The following is a 24,916-nucleotide window of genomic DNA, read 5'->3' as shown; positions in this document are numbered from 1 at the left end:
GTCCTGTGTGTGTGTGTGTGTGTGTGTGTGGGAGGGGGGACATTGTCACGTGGGCTACGGCTGACTGGGAGCAGGCAGGAGAACCAATGGCGGACAGGGCTGCCTCCAGGGTCCATTATGGCTTGTGCAGCCTATCCTGCCCTGGGACAATTCTCCAGTCAACTCATAGTGACCCAGGGACCGAGGTGGCACCTGGTATTTTCAAATTCCCAGCATCCTGAGCAGATCCTGGTGAGAACATGGATGCACCCTTTGGTCTTAGCTTTGAAGGGAAGGAGATGAAAGTCAGGCCCGTCAGGCCAAACTCCTCTCCAGGAAGAGAGGGAGGGATCCAGAAGGCCAAAGCAGTTCTAACAGGAAATGACGTAATGCATTAGGCTTAAGCCAATAATTGGGTAAGGAACCAGTGGAGGATGCAGGCTTCCTTTAGCCCACACAGGAAGAGCTGGGGACAAGAAGGCTGAGACCTTACACAAAACTGCACCGCCAGACCCTATGAGGTCACCTAAGGGAAGAAGGCAGATGTGGGACGGAGCACAGAGCACGGAGGAGAAGGCCTAGGGCCACCTGGTGGTTTCTTCACTCAGATGAAGAAAACCGAGGTTTGCAGCGATACAGTTTTTTTTGGAATGTCAGCTCTGGTGATAAATATCCTTGGCTTCTAGTGTCCCCCCCAAGCCATGCAGAGATGGCTTATAAGACTTGAGGACGCGGGGAAGGCTGCATGGCGTGCCCTGTGAGGGTGTTCCTACTGGGTTCCACCCCTCTCCGCCTGGGTAGTCACGGATTGCTCCATGTCTCCACCAAAGTCAGTGAGCCTACTCTGAACTGGCCTGTCCCCGACCGGCAACACGGAGGGGCTTGAGTGCATGACCACAGGCCTCTTCCCCATCTTTCTCTCCGAGAGGCCATCCGGCCTGTGCCCCACCCGGCCAGGGACACCCTCCCAGCCTCGATCTAAGCAGGTCCCTGCAGGTCATGTCCTAGGGGACTCTTGCCAGCTCCCCCAGGAGAAGGGCACACAGCCTCCTGAGAACACCTGAAGTTCCCTGGACCTGCCCGCCTGTCCGCCTGAAGGGTTACAGAGAAGCCAGCACAGAGGGGCGTGCTGCCAAACAACAGTCTCGGTGGGGAGAGGCCGCCATGTTTTATTAGGGATATCGCAGGAGCAGAGGCCGCAAGCAGGGCAGCTGCTTTTCAACAACAGATAAATTAACCGCAGTGCGGGCTGGGTGTGGGGACTGGGCCGGGCGCTTTTATATATATATATAAAAACAAAGATGAAGACAGACAAACAGACCCCACGGTGTGGGGGAGGGAGGCAGCACCATTCAGACAGCAGGGAGGACCAGGGCAGAGAGAGAAGGCAACTTGTCCCCCTCACCCCCAAAATCCATAAGCCTGGGGCTTCCGAAATCAGCCCCATGGGGGCTTTGGGTCAGGGTTGCAGCCAGGTTGGGCAGAGGTGGCACAGCTGGCGGGCAGGAAGCCCAGCACCGCAGGATGGCTCAGCCTGAAGTGGCAGCAGGGACAGAGCAGCCTGGAGCCCCCGGTCCCTTAGAGCAGAGCCTTACTCTGGGGAGTCAAGGGACTAGGAGTGAGGTCTCTCCCTGAGCTGAGCATGGTTGTCCCATCCACAGCAGTGGTGGCCAGGGACCCCTGTCGCCACCTTATCCACCTTCTCCTTGGTCCCTTCAGATCAAGACTCACTGGCCCCAAGACGTGGAGCATGGAGCACGGAAGCAGGTGGTCTGGGGTCCCTAGCTCCAGAGGAACTGTGGTGGGTACAGTCCCTCAACCCTGACTCCCACAGGAGGACAGCGAGTCATAGAGGGAGTCACTTAGGGATTCTGAGGTCTCCAGCCCAGGAGCGCCCCCACTGGCCACTCTGCCTTCCTCGCCCATGTCGGAGGTGCTGGGGGTTCGACTGCCTCCAAAGGCCTGGCCCTGAGGTGTAGATGTGCGGCTGGGATCCAGGCTCTGTTTTCGGTCCACAGGCAGGGCCTAGAGAAGAGGCACTGCTCAGAGGGGAATCGAACCCACCTGGACTGCTAAGGGGGCGCACAGAGGCAGGGTTTTGAGGAGTGAGGGAAGCCTTCTCCCACAATGGCATGGGTGGGCGAGCTTGTCCTCATCTCCTCTGGAGGTGTCGGTTGTATGCATCTCACAGAGACAGCCATCTCCCAGTCTCTCCCTCCAGGCACCCAGGCCTTTCTCCTCCCTTCTGTAGCCTTACCATAGGGGTCCCAGGCAGTCCCTCCAGTTGTCGGGGTGGGCACAGGAAGGGGTCGCTGGCGCTGCCAGCTGTCCTGGTGCTGGGGAAGGTCCAGTTCTTGGCCAGCTGGACAGGCGGGGGAGGGCCTGGGTCTTCACAGGGATCTGTGTAGGAAGAAGGGGAAAGTGGACTTGTCTGTTTAGCTCCAAGGATCCTCTGAAGGTCGTCCTACCACCTGCTGGGAAACTCACCATCAGGACAGGTCTGATGGCTTCGGCGGCCTGGAGGCGCAGTGAGCAGTCCAGGGAAGGCTGGCATGCTGGGGTGCCGCCCACTCACCAGCAGCTCCTCTATGCCCGGCACCTCCCGCTCTAGCGTGTGGGCACGGCGAGGGACTTTGGTGAGGCCTGGAGGCCGAGCCGGGGGTGCCCCTGGCGGGGGATCCAGACGCAGTGACTTAGTCTTGGGGAGATTCTTGCTGGGGGTTCCACTGCTGCTGTGATCTGGGGGTGGGAAGGTCCCGATGCCACTGTCCAGGGTTCGAGTCAAGGAACCGCAGGCTGTGGAGGAGAGGGTACACAGAGTATGAGGCCCAGGCCCGCTGTTCCCTCTTCCAGTTTCGGGCCATCCCCCTCAGGGTTTCCCTGGCCCAAAAGTCTGCTCCTGCAGAACCTGCCCCACCCCTGCGACTCCCCCTCAGCTCCGCACAGGTGCCCCTTGGGGCAGGGAGAATCATTCCTTTGCCACCACTGAGATCCACCTCCCCCACAGTCAGGGCTGAGTGCCGAGATGCCACCCAGGACTTGGCACTGCAGCAGCGACAGGGAGTGAGGTGAGAAGGGACCCTGCTGACCTGTGAAGTGTGCGGAGGACACTGGCTCCGATAGGGTGTCTTCTGAGGGCATCTCTTCCCGCCTGCCTGGCTCACTGCTGGGCTGCATGGGTACAGATCTGAGTGTCTGTTCCGGTGCCTCCCCAAGGCCCCCACCTCGCCTCCGGGGGTATGGGAGGCCAAGCGCAGGGACAGTGTAGACTAACAGCTTCCTGGTGCCCTAGGAAGACTAGAGCCAGGCCCTCAGTGCAGGCCCTGATCAAGAACTTACCTTCCCGGGTTTTTCGCAGGCCTGAAGTGGGCCTACCAGGCCATTTCGAGGCCCGCAGGCAGGCCAGGGGCTCTTGGGGTCGGTGGACACCGGCTGGAAATCCCCGTACTGAGGCTTGGGCTCCCGCCAACTCTTGGGGGGCAGCTCCTTGCCATCCACCCTAGGACGAGAGTGCAGCGGATGTTGGCGAGTTGGTGCTGAGCTAAGGTGCAGGCTCAGCTGGAGTGTCTGTCAAGGCTCTGGGTGTGGTAATGTACACCTAGTGAGGCATTGGGATGGAAATGCTGTGGGCAGCACCAGGCAGAGGCAGGTGGGGCTCTGAATTTGAGGCCAGCCTGGTCTATGCAGAGTGTTCCAGGCTAGCCTACATATTTAGATCCTGTCTCAAACAAACACAGAAGATGGAAATGCTTTCAGAGGTAGAGCCTCTCAGGAAGCAACCAGGCTTGGTCATGGTCATGAGGGAGGCCGTAGACCCCTGTGACGGGTGGCAAGCACCACACTCTGTGCCTCATCTGGTGACACTCGGGGTTGCCACAGGACTCTGGAAGCAGAAGGTAATCTCCAGATGTGCCCTTAGCTCTCTAGAACCATGGGCCACAGTGACCCTCTATTTATGTAGTTTGTCTTAGAAACACATTAATTAGTGATACAAACCAGACTACCACACCAGGCACAAACCCTCCCGCACTGCTGGCCCCAGAGGTGGGCACTGCTGTCCATCCTGGGGAGAGGGACTTACAGATGCTCTCTTCAACACCTCCTGAAGCTTTCAACAGGCAGGGTGGGTGGAGGGGCAGAGAGACAGGAGGGGTAGGAAAGAACACGGGAGCCCACCTTCAACGCTTCCCAGGGTCACTGTGCCTAGCATACTGACAGACCAGTTCACACCCAGGACTACGTACAACAGCCCTGGCCTGGTGCCCTGGGACTTCTGAGAACACGGTAGGCCAAAATCAATGCCTATCTCAGGGCCTGAGTCCATTAGCCTTTTTTACCCAGTTGGCCGAGACGCAGTAGACATCATTGTAAATGGTGGCCTTCCCTAAACCGCGGCTCTGTAGTGGCAGGAGTCAAAGGGGAGCTTTCTTGCCCCTTCTCCAAGGTGGACTGTCATTGGACTGGCTAGGAAGCAGCATTTGCTTTCTTAGTGCATACAGGTACCTGAGGGGCCGCAGGGGCAAGGATCTGGGAAAGGTAATACAGCAGATGAGAGCTAGTTCACCGACACCAGCCAGCCAGTGAAGAGGATGGGTGTGTGTGTGTGTGACCCATTTTCTGAGCCCTAACTTCCATCTTGGCCAGGTCATCAGCTCATAGGTGTCTCGCTGGCACTTTATTCCCCTTGACCCCGGGGAAGCTCAAACTCCCAGGGTGGCCCCAGCCCACTGAGTATCTGACCCCTGGTCCCAGGCTCTCACCGGTTCAGTAACTGCTGCATGAAGGTGTCCGCACCCTGATACATGCCGGCCAGCTGGCCCTGTGCCTGCCCCAGACCGGGGCTGGGCACTGTGGCTGGGCCCCCGGGCCGTGGGCGGGCCCTACTCAGATAGGCCTTCTCTTCCTCTAGGGCTCGGCGCAGGTCTTCCGCCTTGGCCATGAGCTTGGAGATGTTGAGGCTCTCAGTCTCCAGCTTCGGGGCTTCTGTCTTGACTTCTTTCCGGAGCGGGGAGCCCCCGCCAGCCCCTTCCTTGTTTTTGGTAGCCTCTGTGCGGCGGTTCAGGGCTGGCAGCTTGCTCTTTTTAAGGCCAAACCAGCTGGCAATGCTGCTGGTGTTGCGGTGCTTGGCTTCAGAGCCTGGAGCCCGGTCCTGACCTTGAAGGCGCAGCACGTTCTCCTCAATGCCCTTCATCACCTTCTCCTCGATGGCTGAGTGCGGGGCCGGCCCTTCCGAGCCCTGGCTTGGATGGGCGGGGCCAGGTACTGGAGATGTAGGCTGGCTGCAGTCTGCCCAGGGCGGGCCCTTCACTTTGTCAGGCTTGGGGGCCTCCTTGGTGCCTAAGGGTGCCACAGGACGGGGCACCACCTTGGTGGGGGACTTGGAGGGGAGCTTTGTCGGGCTGCTGTGAGGGCTTTTGGGTTTGCCCAGGCTAGGGGCTGAGGTTGGCACTTTTGCAGGTGTGCGGGGCACCTGGGGACACAGAGCCCCTGCTAGCCGGCTCTTGGCCAGCTCCACTTTGGTGAGGCAGCTCCGTGGTGAGATAGGCTCCAGGTCCACTCGCGCTCCCATCGAGTGGGAGGAGTAGACTCTGGCGCTGGGATCTGCAAGTCCAGGTTCCTGCTGCTTCAGGCTGCTTGTGCCCAAGGCCACTGCTCCCCGAAAGATACCCTTAGCTTCTGGCTGTTCGAGAGGTCTGGTGCCAGGAGGCATGTCTCCAGCACACTCACCTGACCTCACTAGTGCCCTGGTCTTCTCAGTGCTAGACCTGGCTGGCACTCCGTTCTTTTCTGGACCCAGAGGCCCCTCAGGGCCCGTCTTCAGTTTTCCAAGTGCTGCCAATCTGTCTCGCAGGGGTGTGTGGCTAGGATCGCCAGGTCGTCGCCCTGATCCCTGGCCAGGCTTCTTGGATGAGCCTCCCGGGGTCCTGCGGCTGGCATGGGGAGACTCAGAGCCTGCCCTGTCCCTGCTCTTCTCCTGGGGGCTGCTGTAGGGGCAGGATTCTGGGAGGCCAGGGCTGGGGGCCCCGGGGCTCCTGAGGACCTCGGAGGTCTGGGGCACCTCCAGAGTCAGTTGTGGGTAGGTGGGCACCTGCAGCGGGGATGGAGGTGGTTCTGGGGAAGAACCCCTAAAGGCGCTCCGCGAAAGGTCCAGGATGTTCTCAAAGCAGGGAGATACTACTGGTCCTGGGGACAGTGTAGTAGACAGAACCGACTGGGAAGGTCTGAGCTGCACAGAGTCTGGCATTGCGGAGCAGGGTAAAGGGCTGCTGGGCAGGCCCTGTGCCCCCTCTGGGGACAGCTCTCCTCCACCCAGACCCCTTCGAGCCAGCAGCGGGGAGGGGCTACCATCTGAGCCACTGTTGCGGCAAGGGATTCGAGAACTCCGGGGAAGCTGAGGACTGAGTTGGGGGCCTCCTGGGCTGGGGACCTTCTCTGAGGCTGGAGGCAGCTTGAGAAACTTGAGACCCCTGGCTGGAGAGGGCAGAAGGGGTCCCTGGGCATCCCCGGGGGAAGGAGGCCCAAGCTGGAGCCTGCTTTTCACCTGAGATGAGGAATGGGGATGGCCAGGCCGGGAGCCCGGCGGGGCGTCCCCTGCACCCACGAACATGCTGAGGAAGGGAAGGGGCCCCTGGCCCTCTGAGGTAGCACCAAAGCCCAGCCTGGTGGCCTCTGGGGTACTTCCACCCCAAGCTGACTTTGGGAGGCCTTTGGACTTGGACACCTGTGCGGGTCCTGGATCTGGTGAGGATGGCTTCCCAGCACCCGGGTGGTCGCTATTGAGGGGGCCTGTAGCTCCAGCCAGAAAAGCTTGGAGGTAAGTCTCTGTGTCTCCGAGGAGTTGGCCCAGATTTAACTGCTTGCGGGCCAGGGCACCGAGAAGGGTGTCGGGGCTGGGGGCCTCATTGGGGTCTCCTGCTTCATCGGAGGAGGACGAGGAGCTGCTTCCCGGAGCACAGTGTGGGCCGGAGCTGGGGCCCTGGGCTGGCGGCGGGGCCCTGCTAGAAGCCCAGGGTTGCCGGCTGCCTTCTTCCCCAGGGCCCCCTAGGACACGCTCCCAGTGCAGCAGTGCCCCAAGGCTCCCAGGACCGAGCAGCAGGTAGGGTGCCCAGGGTGAGGCGTCAGGCTGCGGTGGGCCACAGAGCTCACCGTTGATGGGCTCTGGGGAGCCGGGGCCTTGGCCTGTGGGTCTCCAGGGCGTGGCAGGCGAGCACAGAAGCAAAGGGTCAGTCTCCTCCAAGGCTCGCAGCACCTCTAAAATCTGAGCTTTCTTCCGAAGAAATGGAGACAGGGCATCGAGCGCTGGGGGTGGAGTGGCCGGGGGCCCCGGGCCGCCTGGCCGCAACTGCTGCTCCCAGCACACCTGGGAGGAGACAAGGCGTGAGGAGGAGGAGACTGTGTGGCCGGTACCTGAGGCCCAGGCCTGGAGATAAACATTTCATAAGCGTATTCTAGAAACAAGCCATCATGTCTGCGTCTGTCCCACAAACAAATCCACAGCTTTTGGGATGTGATGCCCTGGCTTCCTCAAGGATCACTGCGCTCTGCCTAGCCGGGCTGCTGTCCCTCACACTTGGGGTACACTGGGTACCCCATGGCCAGTCTTCTAGTCCCACTAGGCTTTTTACATTGCCAGTCTGACCAGTTACAGTGCTGGCCTGTGCTTGTTTAGGATGGAGGGAGGCCTGCCTGTGCTCTGTTCCAGACTCTACAGAGATTCAGGAAGAGGGTGTGTCATAGCTAAGACCTCAGTCACATGGCAGGCAAGCCTGGGCCCTGCCCAGTCAGAGAGCAGACGGGCAGGAGTGCCAGCAGGCCTGGGACTGCCCCATGCAAACCTCTGTTACCCAGCCCTGTTCTGCCCAGTGCTTAACTACATGTGCACTGGAGTCAGTATATCAAGCCCAGTTAACATCGATCACATGACCTCCAGCAAGTCGTTTGACCTTTAAGTGTCACTGTGTCAGCTGTGAAATGAGAAGGTGATTGTTTAGCCCCATAAAGTAGGAGCCCGGAGGTGTCCTGCACAGTCGGTGCCCAGCATGGGATGAGTCTGCATGGGTGTGCTGAGACTCCTGCTGCCTGACTTCATACGTCTGCTTGCAGGCCGTGACGGGGGAAGGGGCAGGCTTGCTTTTGTTGGCTGCTGAGGGCTCACAGGAGTCCGCCTAGGAAGCAGCGTTTCCTGAGACTTGTTACGAACCTGCAGTGGAGCCTCCAGCTAGTAAGACACAAACCGCAGTGCCCTCTGCTCCTACCTCTCTTTGCCCAGCACACTGTCCTAAAGGCAGTGAGGTGGCTGGTCCCTCAGCGGCGTTTGGGGACGGGGAGGCTGGTCGTTCTGACAGCGGCTGGAGTGGGGTGAGTGGAATCTGCAGAGAGAACACAGTGTCAGTGGCTCCTCAAAATGGACACTACCATGAAAGTCCCTTGTTCTGACCACCTAGGATCTAAGAGAATGGAGCCATGCCAGGCGGTAGTGGCACTTGGAAGGCAGAGGCTGGTGGATCTCTGTGAGTTCAAGGTTAGCCTGGTCTACAGCACAAATTCCAGGATAGCCAGGGCCACACAGAGAAAACCTATCTCGAAAAAACTAACACCCCCCCCCCCCAAAAAAAAGCCAGGCACAGTGGCACACACAGTTCACTCCAGCTTGTGGCTAGCACGAAGTCGGCAACGGGCGCGCTTCCTTTCCTGTGTCTCTCCAGGACAAGGTGAACAGCATCTGAAGGATGTCACACCAAGGCTGACCTCTGTCGTGCATGCTCTCACATGCTCTCTCTCTCTCTCTCTCTCTCTCTCTCACACACACACACACACACACACACACACACACACACACACACGGCAGAGAACTGTCATTCAGTGTCGCCCGGTCTCATGGGAGATCTCTACTGTCCAGATTGTACAAGGAGCGTATAACCCAGGCTTCCTATTTTGCTGACTCTCTTGGTCCTCGAGAGTTCTTGTTGGATGGGGATGAATCAGCTTTCAGTCTTCACTCACCTCGTCGTCCTCCACAGCCTGGCCCTCCTGTAGCATCTAGGCCTTGCCTTTGCAGCCCAGAGCTGCACTTCAGGCCTGACGGTGCTTGGTACTCCAATCTCCTTGACCTCATTCAGTGACTTTTAGTCTTGCACGAGGAAGCTGACACGACCTTTTCCTAAAGTGCCTCTGCTGGGAACACAGCCTCTGTCCCTGGCCTACAGCTGGCTGCTGTTTGTCCTCTCCCCCCGGCTGTGGACCCTTCAAGCAGCAATCACTCTCCTCCTCACTTCCTCTCACACATCCTTCATCTACCGAGCCGAAAGCGTGCCACCCTCTGGGTGTTCCTTCCATGGGGAATTCCTCCTCCGCTGCCATCTACAGACTCTTTGTCAGGCTCTGTTCTACCTGGCACACAGGTCCAATGCCATTTCCTTACAGGAACTTTCTTAAGTCTGTGTGTATGGTGTGTATGGTGTGCATGCATGTGCATGCGTGCACACATGCATGCACACACGCTTGCTTGCTTGAGGGCGCTATTCCTTAGGAGTCACTTGACTTGTTTCTTAGAAATAGGGCTCATCACTGGGACCTGGGGCTCAGAGCAGGCTCAGCTGGCTGGCCAGTGGACCATTGGGATCCTCCTGTCTCCACCTCAGAGCCTGGATTGTAAGCGCATAGTATCACATCCAGCCTTTTACACAGGGCGCTGGGGATTACACATGAGCTCTAATGTTTGCACGACAAGTCCCTTACCACTGAGCACACCCCCCACCTCCCAGGCCTTGTAGTCCTCCAAGGGCTAGCTACTCCTGTCGCGTACCCTGGGGCAAGTAGAGGTGCCACACTTGACTCTGTAGCACGACTGTCCATAGACTGCCTCTTAGCAGTCCCAGCTGTCCTGGGACACACTCACCCTGCACAGGATGTGACACCCAGGCCTTCGGATCAGTTCAGTTCCTCGGGCCTAGGTAAAGGCACGGCTCCCAAGGACAGCTCAGGTAGTGTCTGCTCGATGGAGCTTTCAACCCAGGGGAGCACACCCGGGAGTCACGCTGACATTACTAAACTGCTACCATTTACCGGCTTCCTGTGAACTAAGCACTATGTATTACCTCATCTAATCCTTGCAAGGATGTGTAATGGGAGTGGTTTTGTGTCATTTGTTAGGGAAAAAAACTATAGTTTATATAGTTTGATATTTTGTCCAAGGTCACACTTAGCTAAAAAGCAGTTTGGTTAGAAATCCAACACCAGTTTATTTGAGGCCAACATTTAACACTTCTAATTTTCCATTGCATCATGGTAACTTGGGCTAGAGTCCTGCTGGGCTGACCCTTAGTGATCCCAGAGTTCATTCAGGTTTTTTAAAAAGTGACTTTAGGTTGTTCTGTGTTTGGTTAGCAGTTACTGGAATGGGGGATGCCTGGTGACAGTAGGCCTCAGGGGTTCTTGCAGAGACCCAACAGTGGCAGGGGCAACTTCTGACTGTCCTCTGCTGCCTGGGATCCAGTTCACAGGGAATCAGATACCAGGTGGGATCCTTTGGACAGACAAGGCTCATCTCCGCCCTGACAAAGAGCTGCTTTCCTTGTCAAAATGGGGGCAGGGGCTGTCTGTCCCTGGCAGCGACCTGCTTTTCTCACTGACTTCCAGACCGCCCTTCTCTCTGCGTCTTATTCCATGGTTGGGGCTCCTGAGAGAGTGACATCTGTGACAACTGATCCCAGGACTCATTCCTAGAGCCAGCCCCACCCCCCATGGATCCCAGGGTGGGCAGGGTCCAGGCTGCGTGTGAGCGCAAGCCAGTATGTGCAGCCGCCCACATCCAGTTAATGGGTGAAGTGCTGCTCTTGTCCTCTCTGTGACACGCAGCCCTGGGCTCCTTATGCTCAGCCCTGCCCTGGCCCTGGCCAGGAAGAAGCCACGTCAGTGGCCACAGCGCCTCTAGGGAGTCGGAAATAACTGCATTTGCAGCCTCCACCCAGCTCCCCACACAGGGCAGGAGCAAAACCAAACTTTCTCTGTTATAAGAAGGGACATACTACGAGTGAGGGCCATGATTCTCAATGTAGTACTTGGGTAGCTGAGACAGGAGGATTGTCTGAGTGTGAGTCCAGCTAGGGATGCAGAGTGAGACCCTATCCTTCCCCTCTTCCTCCTCCTCCAACAACAACAACTAAAGATACTGTCTGGCTGGGTAGGGAGAACCTGGGAACAGGGCGACACATGAGTCTGTAGGGACTCAGGAAGCTTTCCTTCAGCTAAAATGCAAGTCTGCCAGTCCGAGTCTGCCTCCCTGCAAGGCCTCGGGCCCTGTGCTGGGGACAGCTGACACCTTGCTCCTATGAGGTGAACAGAAGAGCCACTGGGCCCACATGAGAAGCGTTCTTCCCACCTGCGGGAGCGAGCTGGCCGTGAGCTGGAGCTTCTGCTGCAGCAGTGCACTCAGCATCTGGTTCTGCCGCTCCAGGTCAAACACCCTCTTCTTCAGCTTGATACACTCCTCCCGCAGGTCCTGTCCGCCCAGGAAGGACAGGAAGCACAGGTGAGGAGGCAGAAGAGGAGCAGCGACTTCCCGCCCCAGCCAGCTGTCCTCACAGCTACAGCCTCGGGGATGCACTCGTCCTCTAGGTCTCCCATCCTAACAGATGGGAGAGGCCAGCCTCTGCCATTTCCACCACTTCTGCAGCTAGCTTCCTCCCTCCTAGAAGCCATGTCGAAAGGGAGGGGCATCTAAGACATGGAAGACCCTGAAGTCAAAGTGGCCCGTGGCCCACGTCACAGCGATCTGAAGAAAACACTTCAAGGTCGCTGAGGCTCACAGTGTCAGCAGTGTTTTGAAGGTGATAGAGAAATCAGCGGGGTTCTGGGTAATGGAGGTACTCTAGTCCAAATCAAAGTTCCCATGGTCCAGAGACCTGACCTTACCAAGCCATTCTGTTTCCTGGTAGAGAATAATGGGGCAATCAGAGGCTGTGGCACAGGCCAAGTGGGCAACAGGGAGCTCCTCCTAGGCCACTCTGGTGGTGGTGGTGGTGTGGCAGTAGAGGCTTGGCTGAGAAGGTCTCTGGAGTCCCAGGGCAGGACCTCCTGACTATACCCTGGGTCTATCCTGCAGCAGTTGGGTGGGGGTGGGAAATTCCTGAATCCACTCACCTTCTGGTTCAGCAGTGCCTGCACCACGTGGTTGGCAACCTGGGGATACAAAGCCCGGGAGCTGAGCTGGCATGCCCACCCACTCGGTCCCCAGCCCTGTCCGTCGGCAAACCCCACAGACCTCATCCAGACAGCGTTCGTAAGTCTCCCGTTGGTTCTCGTTGGCCTGCGCAAGCGCCGAGTTCTCTGCCTACAGGGGCGAGGTGGAAAAGGGAAACGCCGAGGCTCATTTGCACCTTGGGAGTGAGGGAGGTAGAGTGGACAAGCTTTGCTCTGTCCATCAGACTCCTGGACCAGGGTTATCTGACGGTTTACCCAACAGCCTCCGTGCCCACCACTGTCCTTGGAGCCACAGGGCCATAAAGGTGGGGGTGGGGGGACATACCCTTTGCCGCCCTCTGAGCTGGACAGTGAAAAGGAACCAGGGGCTTCCTAGGGGAGCTCTAGTAAAGACACGTCCAGCCTCTCCCGCCCTGGCCAGCCTTCCCCCCCGCCGAGCTCAGAGTGGGCAGCCCCGACTCCCTGCACCCCGACCCTGTCTTCGACCACATACCTCCAGCTCCCGGAGTCGGTGCAGAAGCTCCTGGCAGGTGCCGAGCTCCATGCCGCTGTCTTCACCAGCCGCCGGCCTCGGGTTTCCAGTGCCTCCGGCCGGCTGGTCCATGGCCTTGGGAGTCAGGTTCTGCGAACAAGGCCTGGCAGGCTACTCCAGGCAAGAGGAGAAATAGTCAAGAAGAGAAGGCAGGAGGAGGATGGCAAAGCTCTCCAGTGACCTCTGCTACACTTGTGATAACGCAACAGCTCAAGGTCAGGCTGGGTGACTCTTGTTGACTTCCCGTCCAAGACAGAGGCTGTGCCTATAGAAACCCCAGTTCCCACACACCCCACACAGGGCCCAGACCCCGAATTCTCTGCGGGTGAATCAGCTGCCCTGCCACACAATGTCCCTGTTTAGAAAGTAACACCAACTGCAACTAATGTAACTCACTGTTGACATATAAAACTTAAGTCTGCCAAGGGATTTTATCTATCTATCTATCTATCTATCTATCTATCTATCTATCTATCTATCTATCTTTTTATTTGGTTTTACGAGACCGAGACGGGGTTCCTCTGTGTAATGAGGCCTGGCTGTCCTGGACTCACTCTGTAGATCAGTCTGGCCTTGAACTCAGAGATCCATCTACCTCCGTCTTCTGAGGACTAAAGGTATGCACCACCACGCCCAGCACCAAGGGGATTTGAAAAGTAAAGATGTGCTGAGTCTCAGCTCAGCAGCTGAGTGGGCTGCCTGCTCTTCCTGAGGACCCGGGTTCAATTCGCGTCACCCACGCCGCTGCAGCTACGCTTTCTCCTCTTGAACACACCACGAAGCATCCTTGAGCCTCTGACAGCTCCTCTTCTGGCTCCGAATGATCCAGGCTCCGAGAGAGCTTAAAACACTGCCTTGGAGGCCCACTGGCAGCTTTGCACACGCTGACCTCTCTGCGGCAGCTCTTGACGCCACCTGCCTCGCAGCCTGGCCGGGTCTGTCTATTGTTCCTCAGGCTCCCAAGTTCCATTTGTGCTTGATGCAGTTCTCAGCGGTTCTATGCTGGTCCCCCTGACCAAGGCTGTTAGCAACTGAACACAGGGCACAGAACTCGCTTCCCTGACCAGACGCACTCTTCCTGTGTAATCCGGCATGCAGGACACAGACTGAGGACCAGAGACTAGCTGGTCTACCCTAGCCGCACACGAGCACAGCGCTGTGTCTTTCCCATCGACAAGGCTCTTGCCATGCTGTTAGCTTGAGATGACAAGCCTTCATTTTTCATCTGAGACCCTTTGTGTTACAGATGTCATAGCTGGAATCTGAAAAGTTCCCCACAGGCTCATCTTGAACCCAAGCTCCCTGAGCAGCGATCCTTAGGACTTCGGGGAATATAGATTGGTCTCTAAGCTCCCGGCTCTCAGCTTCCTGGCCAGTAGTTGTGAACAGTTTTTTACCTCAGACTTTTGCCACCATAGACAAAGCTACTTTACACTGTCTTCCTTGCCAAGAGCCTCCCCTCCCCCCACAAAAAAGTCTGGCTGTTTATGGGCACAGCAACATAAGAACAATGACCACATCGCAACGTGGAACCTTGGTGCTGAGGGATGTGTACCCCATGGCTCCACTGCTTTGCCCTCACCCGGTTAAAGGCCCCACCAAAGAGAATTGTGGGTCAGAGAAAAGAAAGTCTCTCAGCACCTAACCCTCACTCCCCTCCACTGTGAGGCACTGTGTGGCCTCTCTCGCCCCAGCTCCTTCCCCAGTCCCAGCATGCACAGGCCCCTGGCCCCTCACCAGTCTCTGTCCCTCACCAGGCTGGCACGTTTACTCCGGCGTCAGATGTGTCACCTCACCTGTGAAGGAACCGAGGATCAGTGTAGCCTGGCCTTCTCTCAGTGCCAGTGGGTCTGGAGTGGGCTGGGAGCCCTGCCTTTTCGCTTTCTTTGTTTTCTTTTTTTTTTTTTTTTTTTTTTTTTTTTTGGTTTTGGTTTTTTTGAGACAGGGTTTCTCTGTGTAGCCCTGGCTGTCCTAGAACTCACTCTGTAGACCAGGCTGGCCTTGAACTCAGAAATCCGCCTGCCTCTGCCTCCCAAGTGCTGGGATTACAGGCGTGCACCACCACCACCCGGCTGCCTTTTTGCTTTCAAGGCTTATTGAACAAGGGAGACAACATCAGGGAGACAGACTGAGCTCTGACGACAGGCAGAGGCCCGCACAGGGTCTAGATGAAGCCCCTGATGGGAAAGCAATCAGGGCAACGGGACAGTGCCAACCTTTTAAGTCGGCCCAACCTTCCGGGTTTTTGTCTGGTGACATGGGTCTACTTGTCCCACAACGGTCCCCAGATTCCAGCCAGAAGTCATTTGCCTCCCAGGTGAGACTTCAGTGCCCTTCCAAAACCACGCTGCCTCTAATCTTTCCCATCACAGGAGGAGATAAATGCTATAATCAATGCTTGTATTTAGAGCCAATTAAGGAGCAGTAACTCTAGCACACATGGAATCTACCCTGTGTGCCTTTAGTGTCAGAAGGCTTTTCTGTGCCCCTGCATTAACGTCTTAAACAACGCTGCCTGGGGTGACCAGCGTTCTCAGGGTAAAGGATCTTGTTGCGATCCAACAGCTGATTCACACAGCACACTGGACAGGCATGGATGCCCCCTGCTCTGTGGTCTCAGCTCTACACATCCAAGCCTTACCATCAGCTACATTGAATAACTTACACACAAGCTCTGCCTACCCCTCAGGCCATGGTAGGCAGGGCTTGCTGTATGGAACCCCAGAGAGTTCCTCTCCTGGCTTAGGAAATGGGTAAGATTACTCAGAGCAAAGGGCAGACGAAGGACACACTGAGGTAATGGTGCTCACCCTGAGCTCACTGGACATTCTGATTAGTACAAAGCCTGCGGTGGTCTTGGGCTCATAGTGATCTTGAGTTCCAACTCCCCCTCCCCCATGCTGGAGTCTTAGGTGCAGGGCATCTACAAGTCTTAGGCAAGGCCTAGCCTGGCCCGCTCTGTCTTCTGAGGCCCTCCCCTTCCAAGCCTCTACCCTGTCAGCACAGCGCAAGTCCAGTCTTCTCAGGTCTCTGCCTCAAACACTCAAAAGGAGTCAGCCACAAATTCTGAGGCCAGGGATAACAGGCAGAGGAGAGAAACCTTTCTGGTGTGTGTGTGTGTGTGTGTGTGTGTGTGTGTGTGTGTCAGGGCCCTTATGGCTTGCCAGGCCAACATTCTGCCATTGAGATCTTCCATCTTAGTGTATATATGCATTCCATATTGTGTACAGGCCTCTAAAAGCAGAAAAGGAAGAACTATGTATATATATATATATCCCCCAGACAGGGTTTCTCTGTGTAGCCCTGGCTGTTCTGGAACTCACTCTGTAGACCAGGCTGGCCTCAAAGATAAACCTGCCTCTGCCTCCCAAGTATTAGAACTAAGGGCATGTGCTACCACTGCCTGGCTTAATATTAATTTTTAACACTCCACAAAAATGTATAGTCCTGGCAGTTGGAGAGATGGCTCACTTTCTGCTCCTGTAGAAGACTGGGGTTCAGTTCCCAGCACCCACATGGCAGCTCACAAGCACCTGTAACTCCAGTTCCAGGGGTTCATCACCTTCTCCTGACCTCCAAGGGCACTCTAAAGACATGATGCATTTACACAGTGCAGGCAAAACACCCACACACATACTATAATAAATCTTTTCTAAGTTAAAGACCTTTGTTATTTTAACATTGTAAAATGAGCTCAGTATAACTTGATTTGCTCCCGACATCATCTCATTTGATATATTTAGAAATGGGGGCCTGGGAAAAATGAAAACAATTTTAAGAAGTTGTTTCCTTTCCCACACGCAACGTAAAGGCCTCAGGTTACATTCACCAATCAACAGCTCTGCTCTCACTCCAACACTGAGTCTTCCTATCATCCCCCAGCCTCAACACTGTGTCCGCCTATCATCCCTGAGCTCTGGTCTGCAGCTCCTGATGACCAGGGACCATCAGCTTCCCACTCAACCCTACACTCTGTCCCCACCTCAGCCCCCCACCCCCAGCGACCCCCAGAGAAGAGCAGTTGGCTCAGATGCAATCGTCTGTGCCCTGGGAAGGTGATGGGATACACAAGGCCCAGCACCTGGGAATGACAAAGCTGGAGCCAGGGGAAACTTAACAGCTCACGCTCTTCACAGAGGACAAAACCCAAAGAGAGCACAAAGGTCATTAACAGGATGTCTCTTCACAAAACCATTAAAAAGCATGCCAGGCAGGAGTGAGGGCCAGAACTTGAAGTCACCATAGTGAAGTATGTGGAGACAACACACCCCAAAGATGACCACTATCCCTCTCCAAATGTGACCCCCGCAGAGGCAGAGGCAGGGGGCGGAATCCCGAGGGGATGCACTGGAGACCCTACCAGCCTAACCGATGAGAGAGTAAACGGTTCCTGCAGTGCTCTCTGCAAGGGTTGCCTTGAGGATAACTGTGAGTCACTCCCACTGTGGGAGATGCTGCTGTGCCCTGCCCCAGAGGCCTTGGCCAGCCCAGGGCGGAGTCTGCAGGCTGCCACCAGCAGAGAGCAGGAAGCTGTCAGCTCCACAGGGCAGGGGTCCCGGGAGAAGCCCGAGCTTGTGGTTGAGGGTGGGGTGGGGTGGGGGAGTCAGCTCTGTGGGTGCCGTGCAGCAGTCGGTTCTCTCCTACCGCATGGGCCTGGGCTGGCAGGCATGTCGGGAAGCAACTTCACATCCTAGGAGGCTGAAGATGGATTAAAGGAGGTAGATGTGGTGTCACAAGCCTGGAACACTTAGGAGCTTAGGTTTAAGTGTCAGGAGTTCAAAGCCAGCCTGGGACACACAGTGACAATTATTTAGTCTTGAAAAAATTTAAAGATTTTTCAAAAAACCTTTGGCCCTCTAGAGAACACTAGAGGCACAGTGACAGGATCGCCTGGACCTCCTGACAACAGGCCGCAGTAAGCATAGTCTGCATAAGTCTTCTCCCCAGAGGCTGACCCTGTGGGATGTCACCGAGCCTCCGCCAAGCACTCTCCTCCCTTGGGGCTTAGTCGGACCAACTGCTGGGGGAAACCCAGGCTTGGATCCCAGGATGGCCCTGGTTTCAGACATTCCTTTGTGTGGTTCTGCAGCGCATCAGAAAAGTTGGATCAGAGAACCCCTTGCCAGACTGGGTAGTGGGGAGGAGGTGGGGTTTGTAAACTCTTAACTTGACTGGAAGCTTCTGTTAGAATTGCAAGAAAGAGGCCCCTCCCCTCATGAGGGGCCAGATTCACAGGGAAGCGACTTCAGTGGGAGGGGAGAAGGGCAGCAGGGAGGCAGCAAGGGAAAACTGCTGAGAAGTGTCTAGCTCACACCTGGGTCTTGATGCTGAAGCAGGAGGGCTGCTGGGGGTTATGTTGTGAGATATGACACACACCAGCTTAGATTACAGCAAGACCCTGTCTCTAAAAAATAAGAGAGAAGGGTAAGGAACATGTTCCCCTTAAGTAACCTAAGAAATAGGCCTTCAGAGCATGCCTTTAATCCTAACACTTGGGAGTTCGAGGCCAGCCTGGTAAACAGAGAGTTCCAGGACAGCTACACAGAGAAACCCTGTCTTGAAAATCTTAAAAAAAGAAAGAGAGAGAGAGAGAGAGAGAGAGAGAGAGAGAGAGAGAGAGAGAATAAAAGGAAAAAGAGAGAAAGAAAAAGAAAACTTCAAATAAATAGAGTAAAAATGTAAAACTTTGGGGCTGGAGAAATGGCTCAGTGGTTAAGAGCACTGTCTGCTCGTCCAGAGGTCCTGAGTTCAATTCCCAGCAACCACATGGTGGCTTACAACCATTGTTAATGGGATCTGATGCCCTCTTTTGGTGTGTCTGAAGACAGCGACGATGTATTCATATACACAAAATAAATAAATAAATCTTAAAAAAAAACCAAACAAGTAAATATTTAAACTCCAGAGTTAAAGTCCGATAGTTCATGGCCATAATCCAGGGCTTGGGAGAGGAGGCAGGAGGACCGGGCCAGTCTGGCTACAGTAGACCCTGGCACAAGCCAACAAAGACAAGCCTTTATCTCCTCAACCAAGGACTTGTACATGCAAAACACTGAGCCCTCAGCAAGGCACCCCCTTTAAATCTAGAAGGTTAGGACGAACAGAAGTTTCTGTACCTCAAACACAGATCTCGCCATACTGGCTTTTAGTTAGCCGAAGAGAGCAGAGGGTCTGTGCCCCCAGCCCCTCCTCGCCAGTGTGTGTGTGTGTGTGTGTGAAGCACGCTCGCCTGCTCTCTCTCTCTCTTCTCACCTGGGCCATCAGCCAAGGCCTCTGGCTCTGAGGAGCCAGCCCCTCACTTCCCAGCTGTTCCCTGAGCAGAGGAGTCCTCCTGGGAGAGAAGCCAGGGGCGGGGGTGTGGGGGTGGGCAGCTGCAGGGAGGAAGAGATGGGGACTTAAATTAAAGAATCGTCTGTGACACCAGCCAGTTCAGCTTCCAGGCCAGCTGCTCTCTGGAATCCCAGCCTGTCACACCCAGGGGTCCACTTATAAACAGCAACCTTTGCACCCACAGCAGGCGCGGAGCAAGCTAAGAGTAGCCCTGGGTGGCAGAGGGTGCGAGCAGTGACGGCGAGTCCTGAGAGTCCACTTAGTCTCTAGCTCGAAGTACTTAAGAATTCCAACTGGACTCACTACTTCCACAGGGAAAGAAGCCAAGAAAGAGAGGCCGTCCCCCAGCTGGTGCGGAGACACAATGGCCCTCCTGCAGTAATGCCTACTGGATCCTCCTTCCAACTCAGCTCGGGTACTCTAAGAACCTGCTACAGCCCTGCAGGTTCTTCCAAACCCAACTAAGAGCAGGACCAGGCTTATCCCCCTAGGCAGTGTGGGGTGTTGTTATCCCTCTAAGACTTCTGAATTACAACCTTCCTCATCTCAGTGCTCGGAGGTCTGTTCCCTGTCCAAGGCATAACCCAACAACAAAAATAGCAGCTGCTGGAGGTGGGGAGAGGAAAGGGGTTTCCACACAATGGGTTTGTTTGTAGGACTACACACCAGGGGGCTCAGCAGCCAAGCAGCCGTGGCCCCACTCCCAGAAGGCCAGCCAAGCGCTAAGCCAGCTCAGCTAAAGGAGATGGAAAATAATATCAGACCAGAAGACGGAGGTAAGGCCTGGCCCACTCCACAACTGGGTTGCTGTGTGACTTCAGGCAAGTCAGTCTCTCAGGGAGAGGCTCCTCCCCACTATGTGGAGATTGTTCTGGAATGGTAACTCTCACAGAGTGGCCTGGGGACCCCACAAGGTCACAACCATTATTTTCATAGTAACGACACTCTTTATCCACATTACTCCCCACCATCTCCAAGGGCACTTAGAAAAGACTGTGTCGCCTGTGACCACAGCAGAAGTCCATGACACAAAAGCAGATATGAGGATCTCACTGCCTTCCACAACGTCAGATACCAGAGTTACAAACGGTAAGAGCATGGACATTCTCCACTTTTTGTTTCAGAATGTATAATTATTTTCATAAAATATATTGTCACGTTTATTATCTCTAACATTTTGCCTTATTATTTTTTGTTTATTTGATTTGAGACTGGGCCTCAATATATAGCCTTGGCTGGTTTAGAACTTGCTTTGTAGACCAGGCTGGCCTTGAACTCAGAGAGCTACCAGCTTCTTGAGTACTGGAATTAAGGGCACAACTAGGTGGTATTATTACTATTACTATTATTACAATTACTATTATGTATATGTATGTATATATATGTATATACACACACACACACATACATATACATATATGTATGTGTGTGCAAGTGCCCTCATTGGTGCATGTATGAAGGTCAGAACTGACTACCAAAAGCTGTTTCTCTCCTTTCTGGTCCTGCCTGTCAAACGCAGGCCATCGGCTTTGGTGGATTAGTGTTTATCTACTGAACCATCTCAATGTACCTGTTTTTACACCTGTCCGACTGACTGACTGTCTGTGCATGCACATGAAGGTGCATGTGGGGAAGTCAGAGGACAGTTTTTGGGAGTCAGTTCTCTCCTTCACCATAAGGTCTCTGGAGATCAAATTCCAGATGTTGTCAGGCTCAGTGTCAAATGCCTTTACCAGGATAAGCCGTCTCATTGGTGAAGAAGTAAACATTTAAAACTCTCAGTTCTAACATGGTAGGAAGGGTACCAAGAGGGCAGAGAGGGCTCTTCCCTGTGGCTCGTGGCGACCACATTTCTATCTTGCCACAGGCCTAAAGCCATGGTTTGAAGCCTATCAAACTACAGAGTACATAAAGCTTGCCTTAAGAAGAAGGCACAGAGTTCACACATCAAAAGGCTTGAGAACCATGTTTGGTTGGTTTTTAGTTTTGTTTTTGCGGTGCTGGGGATCAAACCAGGGGAAGAGCATTCTATCAGCCAGGCTATTGCATAGCCCCTAAGGATCACCTGAACAGAACCAGGAGGGAAAGTTCAGTTTATCACTGTCACCACTACCTACAGGTGGGCAAGATGGCCAATCCAACTGAAAAGTTACACTCTACCTGTCTATCAATCCATCTCTATCATCTATCAATCACCTATCATCTATCTATCTATCTATCTATCTATCTATCTATCTATCTACCATCTGTCTATTTATCTAATCCATCTAGCTATGTATCTATCTATAATCGATCTATTATCAATCAATCAATCATCTATCTTTGCCATTTATTAATCACCTGTCATTCATCTATCTATCTATCTATTATCTATCAATCAATCATGCTTATCATCTATCTATCTATCTATCTATCTATCTATCTAATTCATCTAGCTATGTATCCATCTATAATCTATCTATAATCAATCTATCATCTATTTTTACCATCCATCATTTCATCATTTATCAATCACTATCATTCATCCACATATCTATCTACCTAATATCTATCTATCTATCTATCTATCTATCTATCTATCTATATCTATCCATCCATCTACCATCTCCATCTGTCCATCTATCCATCCATCACATGGAGACTGTTATGCTAGCTTAGGAAAAATTAATTAAGAAGAGTTAAAATGACTCTTCTCCTTATTGTGCTCAGCTGACTCAACCATAGACTGGTCTAGAAATAATTCCAATATTGAAGATTCCAATTTTGAAGATGGCTAACAATCTTCAGCCAGCTGTGTTAATTTAACATATAGTCTCCACTTTTCCTGAGAAGTAACAGCTTAATTCTTGATTCACAAGGCTACCTCTCCCACCTCAGAGGCCAAGCTTTGGATCCTTAAAGCTTTGATCAGTGAACATTGACTTAGCCGTACTTTCTTTTCGCCGCTCTTCCCTATGACCCCAAAATTCTCTCAACAGGTAACCCAGTTTACATGTAGCTGCTGGCGGCTACATCCATCCATCTATCCATCTATCCATCTATCCATCTAGTGTCATGAGTAGCTGAGGCTGGCCTGAACTCTGGGTCCTGTTTTCCCACTTCCTTAGCTGTGGGATTCCAGGGAAGCACAAGCCAAGCCAGACTGAATCCAGTTTTGAAGAGTCACCATAGCTGGTGGCTGGAGACCCCCAGGTCCTCTGGCATATCCTTTCTGCAGGGACCAGGAGACAGAAAGGCAAAGGACAGACATTCCCTCCTGTCCCCAGCTTTCGTTTTACTAACTTTCCTCACTTTGTGCCACCCACGGGGTCCCCTGTGCTGTGGGTCCTGCCAGCTCTCCATCAAGGCCTCCAGCTGGAACTACCTCAGTCTCGAAACCATGATTCCTTCTCTGCTCTCCTCAAACTTCTGTCAGCTACCTACCCTGTTTCCCCAGGGGGAATCCCCTCTTAATCTTCTGGACAACATTTTTGTAGCCCTTGGTGGCACACATCTTTAATCTCAGCACTCAGCACAGAGGCAGAGGCAGGTGGATCTCTACGAGCTCAAGGCCAGCCTAGTCTGCATACTGAGTTCCAGGCCAGCCAGGGCTACATGTGAGACCCTGTCTCAAAACAAACCACAACACGAATCGCCCCTCCCTACTCATCACCCATTAGAGCAGAGAGCTGTCTCTTCCCTGCCAAGGCCAGTCCATCGTGACTGACACACCCGTCTGGTTTTGGTATCTACCTTCCGAAGGCCTTTTTCCATTCACTTTTTTACATGCTAGGAATTTACTCTCAGAGCCTGGAACATGCTAAGCATCAGCTCGAAAATGCCTCATGCAGCTCTAAGATTATTTTTTACTTTATGTAAATGAGTGTTTTAGCTGCAGTATGTGTGTGTACCAGGTACACGCCTGGTGTCCACATGGTCAGGAGGACATCAGATTCCCTGAAAATGGGGTTACATATGGGTGTGAGCCGTCATGTGGGCTCTAGGAATTGAATCCAGGTCCTCTGGAAGAGCAGCCAGTGCTCCACCACCATTCTCAGTTTTTCAATACCTTCCTTCAAAGCCAAGGGTTGTGGTACAGTTTCCTGTGAGGCTGAAACATTCCATCCTACAGGGAAATTCCTTAAACAGGAAGGTGAGCAACTCAAAATAGCTTCAGGAAGTCCCCGAAACTGACCAGATTCACTAGGCTCCTTCCCAGCAGAGTGTGAAATAAAAGCTGAGGATTCCTCTCAGACCAAGAAAACTGAGCTGTCATGAAGACTCTCAGAGGAGAAAAGCTACAGAGGACTCCTGAGGCCAGGCGAGCTGCTCAGCGAGGTTCAAAGCTCCAGAGCACCTGGGAAGACAGGACATTCTGCAGCCTACTGAGCAGAGCTCCGGGTTCCCAGTAGTGTCAGCTGTCATCCACGCTGGAGTCTCCTTGGTGACACAGCCATCTTTCACTCACCTGTGCTCCTGTAACTCTAACTCCAATAAAACTGGTCAGTTCACCAAGTTGGACTCTGGTGGTATCCGTACTTCAGTCTGTTCTAGGTCCCCTATCTAGAGTGAATAAATGTGGGTGTTGTGTTTCCCCAGAAAAAGTTTTGTCACACAGCACCAAGTTTTTCAAAAAGGAAGAAAAACAAAACAAACAAAAAACAATACAAAATTAAAAACAAAACAAAGGAGCCACCCTCAGGCTTGAGAGCTGGCCCTAGAGGCTCAGGTGCAGGAGAGCTGGTGGGCAGACCAACTCACTTCCAACTCGGCCCAGAACCAGGGTTTTGAGTTGAGCACCTCAACATCCAGCCCCCATCTATGAACTGCTGGAGTGTGTGAAGGGGCCGGTCCTACAGGTCCAACGCTGCAGGGTCTCCATGGCAACACCAGAATAACTGCGGGGAGTCCCGGTGAGGATCCAGTATTGCTGTAGCAGAAGCCAGAGGCCTCGAACCACACCAGTGACTAGCTGCAGTGCACATTTGCAAGTAAAGCTGTCTGGGAAAAGGGTGTATACAGTGTGACGCACTGTGACACACGGTAACTCCCACTGAGACAGGTTTTATTGTCTTTCTTTGTTGTTTTTGTTTTTGTTTTCTTTGGTTGGGGGGAGGCTCCAAGGGTGGAGGATGTATATGAATGAATGGGGAGATGAGTGGGATTGGGGTATAAGAGGTGAAATTCACAAAGAATTCATAAAAAAACAATCCCAAAGAACCAAACCTAACTGGACAGAGGCTGCGGTCTCACCCCTCTCCTTACTCCTGTCCTAAGCGGCAGGTCACTGCCACAGCCGTCAATCCAAGCCACACTCTGCAGTCTTCGCTGCCTTCTCCCATCTCCAGGAATGTCTTCTACTTGCACGTGCTTTACCAAGCTTCGCAGCAGAATCCTCACCCACACCACCCACCCGATTAAAGTGTGCATGCTGGGTGTGGTGTCACCAACTCACATGCTCAGGTGCAGCTGAGAGGCTCTCACGCTGAAGGCCAGCCTGAGGTACCTGGGACCTGGCCTCAAAGCCGTCTACAAATCACAGAGGAACACGGACAATGCAGTGGATTTCACTATTCGGATAAACCACCAGTCGCATCAGTGGTAGACCGTTTATTTACTCCTGCCTTTTTCCTAAGCAGCTTCCATCGGAGAGCCCAAAGGAACGCCTGTGTAGCTTCTGTCTTCATATGTTTCTTTATTCTGGACATTTTGTTTGAATGGAATCACACAGTAAGTGGTCTCCCGTGACTGGCTCCTTTCACCCCGTTACAGTCTGTTCAGAGTTCACCATGCTGTAAGCTTTATTGCTTGTCATTCTTCACGGCTAAGTGTGCACAGCCTGTGTTCTGTTTATCCACTCCCTGAAGGTGTACGCTGGGGCTGTCTGCACCTTTG

General features: G+C 53.8%; 1 protein-coding gene across 3 annotated transcripts in view; it reads right to left on the bottom strand.

The window, feature by feature from the left end:
• Positions 1-1,128: 1,128 nt before the first annotated feature.
• Positions 1,129-24,916, bottom strand: part of Nckap5l (NCK associated protein 5 like) — a 40,966-nt gene continuing 17,178 nt past the window's right edge. Inside the window, exons 2-13 of one of the 3 annotated variants that reach the window (XM_052160995.1) lie at positions 14,450-14,508; positions 12,674-12,823; positions 12,242-12,310; positions 12,121-12,159; positions 11,360-11,479; positions 8,235-8,348; positions 4,740-7,339; positions 3,319-3,478; positions 3,069-3,150; positions 2,467-2,775; positions 2,237-2,379; positions 1,129-2,004 (exon numbers count right to left, since the gene is read on the bottom strand). In XM_052160995.1, the coding sequence (XP_052016955.1) occupies positions 1,795-2,004; positions 2,237-2,379; positions 2,467-2,775; positions 3,069-3,150; positions 3,319-3,478; positions 4,740-7,339; positions 8,235-8,348; positions 11,360-11,479; positions 12,121-12,159; positions 12,242-12,310; positions 12,674-12,784 (3,957 nt within the window). In that variant the 5' untranslated portion in view covers positions 12,785-12,823; positions 14,450-14,508 and the 3' untranslated portion in view covers positions 1,129-1,794. The remainder of the gene's footprint in view (positions 2,005-2,236; positions 2,380-2,466; positions 2,776-3,068; positions 3,151-3,318; positions 3,479-4,739; positions 7,340-8,234; positions 8,349-11,359; positions 11,480-12,120; positions 12,160-12,241; positions 12,311-12,673; positions 12,824-14,449; positions 14,509-24,916) is intronic. The other 2 variants (XM_052160996.1, XM_052160994.1) reach the window with 2 other exon arrangements.

This window comes from Apodemus sylvaticus, chromosome 17 (assembly GCF_947179515.1).
Source record: "Apodemus sylvaticus chromosome 17, mApoSyl1.1, whole genome shotgun sequence".
Taxonomy (NCBI): Eukaryota; Metazoa; Chordata; class Mammalia; order Rodentia; family Muridae; genus Apodemus; species Apodemus sylvaticus.
Note: the sequence above shows the minus strand (reverse complement) of the source record. Positions and strands in the feature narration are given on the sequence as shown.